Source organism: Lissotriton helveticus, chromosome 7 (genome assembly GCF_964261635.1).
Source record: "Lissotriton helveticus chromosome 7, aLisHel1.1, whole genome shotgun sequence".
NCBI lineage: Eukaryota > Metazoa > Chordata > Amphibia > Caudata > Salamandridae > Lissotriton > Lissotriton helveticus.
Genome location: NC_136068.1, coordinates 1,064,352,294 through 1,064,364,541, shown reverse-complemented (window position 1 = coordinate 1,064,364,541; position 12,248 = coordinate 1,064,352,294). Strand labels below are relative to the sequence as shown.

The 12,248-nt window shown below is 46.8% G+C and overlaps 1 protein-coding gene across 3 annotated transcripts in view; it reads left to right on the top strand.

The window, feature by feature from the left end:
- Nucleotides 1–12,248, top strand: part of CANT1 (calcium activated nucleotidase 1) — a 130,991-nt gene that overhangs the window by 75,143 nt on the left and 43,600 nt on the right. For all 3 annotated transcript variants that reach the window (XM_078653968.1, XM_078653969.1, XM_078653970.1), the window contains exon 2: nucleotides 6,309–6,969. In XM_078653968.1, the coding sequence (XP_078510094.1) occupies nucleotides 6,339–6,969 (631 nt within the window). In that variant the 5' untranslated portion in view covers nucleotides 6,309–6,338. The remainder of the gene's footprint in view (nucleotides 1–6,308; nucleotides 6,970–12,248) is intronic.

Below are 12,248 nucleotides of genomic sequence, written 5' to 3'. Positions count from 1 at the left end.
GCACCAGTTAGGGGACATAGTGACACACAGGCTGTTGAAATACCAATCAATCAATCAATCAATCAGCGTATTTGTAAAGCGCTCTACTTACCCGTAAGGGTCCCAAGGCGCTAAGGGGAGGGGAGGGTAGCTGCTACTGCTCGAAGAGCCAGGTCTTGAGGTGTCTTCTGAAGGCGAGAAGGTCTTGGGTCTGCCGTATGTGGGTAGGGAGGGTGTTCCAGGTCTTGGCGGCGAGGTAGGAGAAGGATCTGCCACCGGAGGTCGTTCGTTGGATGCGGGGGACAGCTGCAAGGGCGAGGCTGGTCAAGCGGAGCTGGCGGGTTGGGGTGTGGAAGCTGAGTCTGCTGTTCAGGTAGGCTGGTCCGGCGTTGTGGAGTGCTTTGTGTCCGTGGGTGAGGAGCTTGAAGGTGATCCTCTTGTCGACGGGAGCCAGTGTAGGTCTCTCAGGTGGGGAGTGATGTGGCTGAGGCGGGGGGGCATTGAACAATCAGTCGGGCGGAGGCGTTTTGGATGCGTTGTTGTCGTCGTAGGTGTTTGGTCTTGTGTTTGCTGCTCCTACATTGGTGAAGGGGCCTGCTCTTATGAACAAAAGCATACTCCATATTTAAGTTCTTACTTGAGCTCCATCTCACTGCCCCCCAGTGACCCACCTCCTTTATTTCGTTTGACCGTGATGCTGTCACATTCAACATTTTGTTCAGTACATTCATAGCCAAACTCTGCAAGATCAGCTCAAGACCTGCCATTATCGCTTGCACATGACCTCCCATCAGACACCTAATTTCTTAATAACGTATTGAATAAGCAGTCAAACTTCCAAACTGGAAATCGGCAAAGCCACACATACACCTTCTTCACAGAGATACACGTACACTTTTTCCAGAGATAATCAACTCCTGTGCTTCATTTTTATTTTATAACATTAAAACATTTAACAGATAAAAACAACTTTCCAACCTGACAGCACCACACCCTTGCCCAGGAAGCACAAATCCCCCAGACCTCTTCCTGTCCCTCTCCACTGTCACAGAGCAGCAATCTTCTCCCTTTTGCCTACTCACTCTTTTAAGTGTACTTTATGACTTTCTTTATTTGTATCAAAAAGGAATGGGGGAGAAGAGGATGTTCTGGGTTTGTCTTCTTCAACAAGTCTCTTATTCACAAAAAGAATCTTAGCTATGTCACGCCGACCAACTCTCCTCTAAAGAAAAACAAGGTTTTCTTGTGAAACCCTCAACCGCCAGGGTTACCCCTTGGTGGCATGCTTCATCATCAGGTCTATCCCATTCCGCTGTGGATCAGGGCGTGCTGCGACCAACAAACTACAGAGGAGCACTTTTTGATTTTAGACTAAGAAAGTGTTAAAAAAAGAGTGGGGTTATTTTGTGCTGGAATGTAATTTAAAAATACCTGGCAGGCAGGTGTATCCTATTTATTCTTGCCTCTCGATTGTATGGTTAACAAGCATTTACAATGCAATGGTCTCGGCATTATTAAAGGTAGAGCTATTGGCATTGCTCATGATTTTGTTTTTTTAAAATTATAAATAAGTGGCATTGTCATTTACATTGCCGAAAGCTTAATCGTTAAATAAATGGCATTGTCATTTACAATGCCAATAGCTTAATCGCTTGCAAATGCATGACCTATTGCATTTACACCCACACAAAGCCACACACACACAAAGCCACTCACACACAGAGCCACCTACACATAGAGCCACCTACAAAAAAAGCTATACACACACACACACACACACACACACACACACACACACACACACACACACACACACACACACACACACACACACACACATATATATATATATATATATATACACATACACATACACATATACACACACAGCCACACACACACACACACACAGCCACACACACACACAGAGCCACCCACACATAGAGTCTCACCTATAACTGAGTCTGCTTCTTGGAAAGCGGGGAAGAGGCGACCCTTTGATACCGACTCCAGCAGTTGGTGTCCGTAAGGGGCAGATCCCACATTCCTTTCCATGCACTCACACTTCTAACTGCTCCTAAATGTTTGTGGAGGGCATGCCTGGTGGAGGGATGTAGAGGGAAAATGTTGCCTTCCTGGTGGCATTGTCCCCTTTCTGAAATGGATTCCTAGTGGTTCCCAGACACCTAACAGCTGCTGACCTATTCACATGTCTACAGTCTGCAAATATGTGCTCCCTCCTTGCTGAGACAGAAACTGCAACATTTGGGGACAGACACTGTTGCTGAGGGACTGGTGCCAGCGTAGTTAGACAGGCAGACTCTTACTGGTGTAAGGACGGACATGGTGTTGGGGCAGACCTCAGTGGTGAGGATGGGCACTGGTGGTGCAAGACATAAACAAGTGTAGGTGGCGACAGAGGTATGGGAGGGCCATGTATGGGGATAGACACTGGTATGAGGGACAGATACTGGGGGAGGAGTGTACACTAAGCGACAGACACTGGTGAAGTGGAACAGACACTGGCGACAGGAGCCAGACACAAGTGTAGGTGGATACGGATATATGGGGAGGGACATGTATGGGGATAGTACTGGTATGAGGGACAGATACTGGTGTTAGGGCAGATATTGGGGGAGGGGTAGACACTAAGCAGCAGACACTGGTGAAGGGGAACAGACACAAACAGACACTTGTGTAGGTGACGACAGATGTACAGGGAGGGACATGTATGGGGATAGAGACTGGTAACATACACTGGTGAAGGGAAGCAGACAGTGGTTAAAGGGTGCAGACAGTGGTTAAAGGGAGCATATGGTATAACTTATGTTGAAAAGAATTTTCCACGTTGTGAAGTAACTACAATATGGAATGCAAATAAACAATACATTTGGAATACTTATCCTACATGTGGATTCTTGGGATTTAAAGATACCTAAACTATCGTAGGACACTTTCTTGAAAAGCAGAGAACACGTATTCCCACATGAACTTTCATCCTTTCGTAAAAAGTGTATCACTAACACGATAACGCATGGAATAATTAAGAAGCAACAGATTAAAGTAAAGCCTAAATGATGTCACATTAGTATAATATAAACACGGGTAACAACAACCCACTTGTTCAGGAGACGCACGTGAGTCAAAAAGAGGCTTGTGATGACAAGACAAGACATTCCCCTTAGATTCCCCACCCCAAAGATGGCGTTTCTTTACTAAAATTTGGCCTAGGTGAACAGCAGGCATGGACAGATTTGTAATCTGAAATTCTTGCCATCACTCGATTGGTTGAACAGCTCTAGTGTTGCAATGTCATTTTAAAAAAGTGCAAAAAATGATCGAATTTGACAAAATTACTGATTAACATAACTATCAAATTGTGGTTTTTGAATCACCAAGTAGCAAAACAACGTCCTCTTGCGTGACATCACATGGGTGTAAATGGTCAGGTTTACAGGGCTTGTCGAGCAGACTTGTCCTAGATGTAGTACAGTAGAACGTGACCAGTGATAAGGATTGTTATGCATGAAAAGCACATCACAAAAAAACTGTGGAGTGTTTGTGTTTCCATTTGCAAAGCCACAAGGAAATTCGAGAGCAATGCTTAACTGAGCCACTGATTCATGTGGACGCCTGCTGCTGGGAATGGATATAACACTGTTCAAAGAAGCATAACATAATCTGAGGGTAGGATGCGCACAAAAACGGAGGGCCAGTAAAGGGTGTGTGGGGCTGGGTCCGTGGCAGGTGAGCCAAAAAGTAGAACTATGCACCCTGTGCACACCGTGGGTTTCTCTCGTCAGCACAGGGTACTTTGTTGCCTAGATATGGACTCCCGTCATGAAAAATGCCGAGAAGTAGACCCGTGCAGGCAGGCACGAACACACATCAATTACTAGTAGGGAAACAAGACAACCAAGATATCGCATGCAATAGCAAAGAAGCATCAACTAGGCTGCCCCCACACAGTGACATCAAAAGCAGGAGCCACGGTGTGCAGGCAGCCCTGAGAGCTTAGCACAGAGCCACAGGCATTAGTGCACACAACATGCGGAGAGAGCACACAGGAATCATATGCAGGCATCAGACTCCGGCAGTAAACAAGCAGCAACGCGTGGACATCACAGACCACAACACAGAGGCTTCCCAAGCAGGCAGGAATGCACGGAGGCATCCCAGCCACAGAAGCAAAAGCAAACTGCACGCGGGAGCGTTTCAAAAGTTCAAAATAGGGACAGCTTCCAAGACACGCGAACGGCAACCTGCACTGGACTCTACTCGGACACGCAACGGGAAGACGGAAGTGTGCAGCACCCCGAATGTACACAAGCCCCCTTTCCACTGGGGCAGCTCCGTGCGTTTTCATATTTCAGCGAGGGGGAGCTCAGCCGCTCGCCTTCTGTACCTTTAAACGGGTATGGGTCTCCCGCAAATTTCGGCTCCCAGCACTCTCCCTCCCCGCACTGCTCCTGGGTGCAACGGGCGCGCAGGCTCCGGGCTCTCACCTCCGTCCGCTCCGCCGTTGCAGTAACAGGTGTCGCCGGGGACAGCTGAATGGCGGCCGGCCGCACTCACCGAGCTGTGTGTGCGCTCTCCCAGGTGGCCCAGACTCACTGGCCCGGCACTCCGCCTCTTCCAACAGCAGCAGGCAGGGGAGGGGCGCTCTGCGCAGACTGCGCTCAATTTGGGGGGGGAGAGCCAAAGTGCCTGCAGTGGGCAGCGCAGGAGACCTGCGAAGCCGCCCCCTCGTGCGGTTTTTCACCAAACCGGACACCAGGTGTAAACGGGCGATCACGTGCGGGCTGCTAAAACAGGGGTAGTGCTCTTGGCTTTACTGCAATGCCAGCCCGCTAGCCAGGATTACTCCTAGGTGCCACTTCCTCTAAAATATGTTTCTAGGGAAAAGCGATGATTCACATCGGATTCCCACTTTTGGCCATGTGACTTTTATGGGTTGGACGCCGAAGCAGGGATCGAGAAAAGGAAAATGTGAGCGGATATGAGGAGGAAGGGAGGCAGAAAACAGCAGGGAAAGAGAGCGAAAGAACCTCATGGTCACAGAGTCATAGAAGAGAGACAGGCTTGGGTGGGACAGAAAACAGCAGGGAACTACAGAGAAAGATTGTTAAAATGGTGTCCGCAACTCCGAAAATTTCGGAATTGGGGGTGTGTTTTGGCGTTCTGAGTGACGGATGACGTCACAGTCGAAAGAACGCAAAAAAACATGCCCCCGAATCCGAAAGAGACAGGGCTTTATTGGAGTGACTCCCTTCTCCTCCAATGGCTGGCCTCCGTTTAGGAAGCCAGCCAATGGAGGAGAGAGGCGGGTTCCAAGCCCCCTAACTCCAAAACATTAAATCTTCGGGACTCCGCCCTCACTGCTTCGCAGTGAGTGCGACGGTCCCTCGGCCTAAAAAGAGGGGAAAAATAGGAAAAGAGGGTATTATGTGTCTGCTTTCCTAAAGGTCGACATGTTTCAAGCCGTATCCCTATTGGCTTTTTTCAGGACCTCGAGAAACTAGTTCCACTGGTACCACTCCTACTGATTCACACTAGTCGCACACTATTTGGATGCCAAAGAAAGATCTATATACATTTACCACCTAGTAGGCGTTCACCGTCTGTAATTTTGAGGAAATATAAATGGAGAGTTAGATGTAACAACCTACGGCTGTAAATATATCACCATTTTTTTCTTTTAACAATTTAAATTTAGTTGTTGTGAGCACCTCCAATTGAAGGAAAAGTGTGTATTAAAACATATATATATAGTGGGTGAGCACATCTAGTGTAGTTCTGATGAACTAATTGAATCATACAGACTGTGGTCTCAGGATGCATTTTCAATACACAATCACATATAATATGATAGTCATACACCTATATAGTAAGCATCACATACATATAAGATGCTTCAATGTTGCATCATAGTTCCTCCGGTGGGAGAGGGTAGCCTATTGTCGCACTCTGCGGGAAGAATTGCAGTGGGGAAAAATAAAAAAATTACAAAAAATCAATCTGGGCGATCCTATGAGGTCTGTATATGTTCATCAGTACAGAAGATATAACAAAAAATTACAAAAAATCAATCCGGGCGATCCTATGAGGTCTGTATATGTTCATCGGTACAGAAGATATGACAAATGGCAAATGCAGTGTTTAAAAAGGCAGAGGCTATACTGCAGTCGAGATAAGCTATGGAAGTCTTCTGAAACACTAAGGGCGTTTGTAATGTGGTCATGTGGTCCTATTTGGCCTATCTCTCTACCCTTGTTTACTGGCTGATCATCTGTCGCTATGCATTCAGTAACCTTTTTTGTGTCTTGCAGGTCTTTCCCGACTGTTTTCTCTGATGCCCTATGAATTCATATGGAGAACTGGCATGTAATGACCCTATGACTCCTCTTCGGATCAGTGTGGGTGGTCTTCCTGTGTTGTCATCCATGACTAAAGGTGCAGACCCTCGCTTCCGTCCACGATGGAAGGCCATTGTTTTCTCCTTGACAACGATTGCGCTTGGCCTACTGTTGTTGTGCCACCATCGGACTACCGCTGCTCGACCAGCTGTCCTCAATGCCCACAACAGGGCGCTGGGCAGACATTTAAGCGATCAGTACAATGACACCTACCCCATCACTCCTGTGCGCAAGACCCCCGATGGGGTTAGTTACCGCATAGGGCTGATTGCAGACCTGGACACTGATTCCCGAAGCAAGAAGGCCAGCAGCACCTGGTTCAGCTACCTGAAGAAGGGTTATCTCACACTTTCTGACAGTGGCGACCATGTTACTGTGGACTGGGATCCTGAGCCGAGCGTTGTGGAGTCACATTTAGCTGAGAAAGGCCGTGGGATGGAACTTTCAGAACTAGTGGTCTTCAACGGCAAGCTATACTCTGTGGATGATCGCACTGGAGTGGTTTATCAGTTGGATGGGTCTAAGGCTGTTCCTTGGGTTATCCTAACAGATGGGGATGGCAGTGTTGCTAAAGGTGGGTAACTCTACTTCATATGTGCTTTCTTGGTGTTGTATTTTTTTAATTTTACGAAACTGAAAGACTTTCTGCTGACAGTTTCCCATCATTGAGGCTATGGAAATGTCTGCTATGTTAAAGTAAGTTGTGTTGGTTCTAACACCTCATAAAGCATAGGGTTACAGTCTGCTCCACTGTGGTGAGATGGCTCTTCACACCTAAAGGATCTGACATGAGATACTGTTTCACAGAACACTCCACTCACCTTTCAGAAGACTTGTGCACTTACTTGTTTACTGCTGTGGGTTAGCTCGTGTCCCTGAGGACTCATGCCACCCTTACTAAAATATTTTCTGCACTTTTATAATGGGTGTGGTCTTCACTAAAGCGTGTAGTTCCTTAATGACTATTCAGAAGCAACACATTCATAAACCCAGGCCAGTCCATAAAAATGTTAAGAGCACTGTTTAATACCCGCTACAGCCTGCAATTATTGTACTTTTATACAAAATTCACCTAATGACACGGTTTGATCATGTAGGGCCACACAGATGGCAGGTCCAACAAATTGTTTTTAAATTGTCTCAGATAGTTCATAATTGACCGAGCAAAAAAAGGTGTTAATATTAGTTTTTGTAGTACTCTTATATCTCTTCTCTTTATGCTTTTCCTTCTTAGTGTAATCCACGCCTTCCCATTCCCCTTGTGTTGTTGGTGTGTTGTACTAGAACCCTATACCCTCAACATTCAAAACCGAAAGTTGTGAGTTCCCATGGAATGTCAGTGGTGTGGGTGTTTTCTTGCACTGGAATACTATGCTGAATAAAGCTGAGATAAATGGCAAGTAAGCCTGAGGCGGTGATTTGGCGGCAAGACGCCATAATGATGATCCTCTGACGAACAGACTTTAAAACCATATTGTTCTCATATAATTTTATTTTAAACAGAACATACTCGGAAGGATTTGCATTCTAACTATCTTATAAACCACATATTCTTTCTCCTAGAACCCAAAATCATGTAAATTAAAACCATCTAACGTCTTAAGAGCTCTTATGCTGTACATCTCTATATATGGAAACTTTTAATGAACCTCTGCTCTGTTAAAGCCACACAAATATTCACGGTCACCATGTACTGCACACGCTCCAGCATGAATGTTCTCATCACATTCTGTTCTCTTAGAATCTATTATATTAATACTATCTTTTTTGCAATCCTAGATAACCGTACATTGGCATTTAATTCTGTAACTTAATACATAGCATTTCCTTTATCAATGGTAGGTACATGGTTACATGTCTACCAGGTGTTGATTAACATAAGTTTGAAGCTGGCGAAAGTTTCAGAAACTATCTAAAACATTATAGCCATACAAAACCAGCCTCGGCATTCTTTAGGTGTCTATGTCCTTGCTCAAGGTATTCCCTGGCCATCTATCATCTACTTCCTGATCGTGTTCTCCCCGTATAAGAGCACTGTGGGATATTTCAGCTCAGTCCCTGAAAATGTATTTGATGGGCTGGAGTGTGGAATGTCAGGGCAGCCATGTTACTGCTTTGGGGATGTTGTATTATGAGGGCATCCCAGTATGTTGTTTCCTATGCACTCCGTGTTTTTGATAGTCTTCCTAATGATCACTGTCTCAGCTTCTGAATACGCTTTATCAAAGTCAAGCAGCCTCAGATAGAAGAAGGTTTTGCCCTCTTCCACGACAAACCTATTTGTTTCTTGGCTAGTATCAATGCAAGATCAATGAACTTACATTTAAGTTTTTGGGGGGTGAGTCGTTAGTCCTGCAGGCTTTCATTGGGCCTATTTATCCCCGTCTTGCCTGTAATGTTGGAAAGCATGGTCTGATATTTTTCCATAATACCCAAATGCTGTGTAATCTCATGTAATGTGAAAGAAACTGGCTTCTTCCATCCCACATCTTAAGCAGGTATACCTACTAGGTGCGGTGTCAATATGGACTGAAGTGTTTTGTCTATGGTTGGTTCCTCCCATTGGTGTCCTAAAATCCTAATAATCTTTTCATTAGTTGGTTGTCGTTTATGAAGTGCCCTAAAGGTATATTGTGGGTCAAACAAAAGTCCTCATATGTCATTACTATATGTGTTGTACAGCTGACCAACAAGGAGGCCTCCTGCTGCATTCTGACAACTATGAAGAGGGTCTCCTACATTCGCCACAAGAATGGGTACTGACCACAGCAGTAGTTCAGTTCCCACACTCGGTCCTATCTTTTTGACGTAACTGGCCCAGTATTTCCTCACTCCTGCCGCTAATTTGGGCAGCTTTCTGCAAGGACTATTGCTTCATGTTGCGTTGCAATAGATCTAGGTACCAGGGCCTTTGCTATGTTGTTTAGTTTCTGGTGAAGCAAGTACTGGCAGCCACCTCAGCGCCCAATGGGATTGTGCTGCTATATAGTAACCCTCAAATTAGAGACTCTTAACCCCCACTTCTGTTATTGGGGATTTCAGTCCGGTTCGGTCCACACTTTTTAAATATTAAGTCTTGTCATATGTTATCTGTGTCCCAAAAGAACCTTGCTGGCAGAGCCAATAAGCTGTTAGCAAAATGATAAAGCAGTCTGGGGAGGAGGACCATCTTGCTTAGTGCAGTTATCCCTATAATGGATACTGGGAGGTTTTCCAGAATTGTGCTGGCCCATGGAGAGCAGAAATCCCCCTCTGTAATAAATGTCCTTTATTGCATTTGCTTCTCTACAGATGCAAACACTTGGATTCTTAAAGGCATGCAGGGCCCATTACGTGCTGTAGAAGTGTGTATTGTGGGGCTTCTGCTGTTGCAGTTCTCAGCAGGAATAAACAGGATGTTCTTGTGGAGTCTCGAAAGCTACCGAAGTGTGTTGATTATCTGCATGAGTCGGAGCAGTTGTTCTTAATCAGACATGTATAACAATACATCAGCCTCATTAAGGGCGATCTGAACGGTCGTATAGCAGAGTGCTATTCCTCAATGCTCTGGTGAGCATCCACCATACTGTAACGGGGTGGACGAACTGGCACATAAGAGACCTCCTAACCTAGACGGGTGGACTGTGGATCCTGATGTTGCCCTCTCTCTCCCCCCTAACCAGAACAAATGGAGAGTCGACAAGCAATCTCTATGGCCGACACAAGAGGGAGATGTAGGACTCGGCTCCTTTAACTGGACGTACAGTGCTGAAGAGGAAGGTCCGCCCCCGAATGACGCGCTCATGGTCGTATTGGCCAAAAAGGAGGAAGAAGGAGGTTTGGGGTGTGACATCACCCCGGAGGAGTTTGGCGTGTCGAGTGGAGTAGGAAGAGAGTCCGAAGATCACCGGAGCTGGGAGGCGAGCGGAATCCAGGAGGCGCAAGGAGAAGGGTTACCGTACCTCGAGACGAGCGGTTTGGGCGAGAGTGTTGGAGCGCCAGGAGGCCAACGTCCCCACGAACCGCCGGGTCATGCTCCAGGAGGAGTGTGGCTTCAGCAGATACGTCAGCTGGTTTCAGGTTGGGTGGGGAGGCGGGGAAACCCGTCTCACTAGTTTATACCCGACTTCGCTCACCTCTGACTACCGTGTAAATACCCTTTCCCGTCCTCTCGCTATTCCTTCCCCCAAACCACGCTTTCCTCACTACTGCTCCTCGCTCCACCCCTTTAAATAATACGTTGTACATATCACTTGATCAGCGGTGCCCCTCTCACTACCTGGGACCCCAGGGGGATTTTGGAACACCGAGAACAAGGTCCTTACATCCTGAATTGTTTTGTCTCCGCATGCTCTGCTGGGACCAGGTGGAAGAGGACATTCACCGAGACACGAGCAAGACAAAGGAAGACGCCCAGAAAGAGGGGAGTAACCTGTCACTACGGATCCCGCAGCCTTTTCCCGGGAAAGACTCCCCTCCAGGAGTAAAATGACATTTACTAAAATAAAACCTTACCTAGCAAGATCCAGTCTCCGTGCCCTCACTTCAACCCCGCCACAACTGGTGTCAGAAGTGGGATCCGCCACGTCCATCCCGCCCCTCAAGATGGACCAAATAATCCAGCATCTAATAAAGGGTCAGGAGAAGTTGTAGTAGGCCATTGAACGTCAGATGACGTCGGCCAATGCAGACAGGGAGGTCCTCCAAAACACCATAGCCGCACAGATAGAGGGACTGCAAAAAGCGATACAGGCCCCTGGAGCCTCTCCCATGGTAGAAAGAAGAGCGCCAGGACCCCACCCATCAGGACTGTCGCTGCAAAAGTATGTAGCTGGGGAAGACCCGGATGCTTTCCTGACTAATTTTGAAGGAGCCGCCAGGGCCTGTGGTTGGCCGAGGAAAAGTGGCCGTACTTTCTCGCCCCATTATTGTCAGGCGAGGCACAAGCGGCCTATCAGGTCGCAAATGCAGCCGGGGATACACCCTATCAAGATATAAAGACTATAATTCTAGATCACTTAGGACTCGACGCAGAAGCGTATTGGGTTAGATTCAGAAGGGAGAAAGGGATACAAGGAGAGAACCCAAAAACCCTGTTCTTCCGCCTGAAAACTGCAGCGGACAAATGGCTAAGACCTGAGAGCAGTAGCAAAGAGGACATTATGAACAGTATATACCTTGAGACGTTTATGGAGGCTCTCCCTTATGGGACTCAACGATGGCTAAAGCAGCATTCAGGACTGACCCCGGCTCAAGCCATAGAGATGGCTGCTAATTATACCCGGGCTCAACCTCGTGCTCTGGTATGGGAGACTGACAAAACATCCAAATCCACCCCAGTCACTAAACCAGAGAAAAAGAACAAAGTTGGGAATGAACCAATAAAGTATAGACCCCTCCACCTTGAACCACCTCCCATGAGAGGACCGCAGTGTTTTGATTGTGGAGAATGGGACCACCTTGCCTGCCTGTGCCCTCGTAGAAAACCGGCGGAAGAACCAATGGAGGTGGGATACATCCCAAAAGCAGTGATGTATACCTCCGAAATGGGACCATCATTCTACGTACGTGTTAATGTCAATTGCAAGAGTATAAGGGAATTGGTAGATTCGAGGTGTAGGCAGTCCGTCATACAGAAAAGGCTAATACATTCCCAACAGATACTCCCCCAAAAAACTGTATGTATAAGATGCGCCCATGGGGACGTGAAACCCTACCCCTTAGTCATGGTAACTTTACATCCCATAGGTAGACCACCATGTACCGCACAGGTAGGAGCGGTAGAGTCCCTACCTGAAGATTTAATCATTGGTGTAGACAATCCGGACTTTCTGTCTTTGTTCCAAGCCGGAGTGAAACAGTCCGAGACCAAAA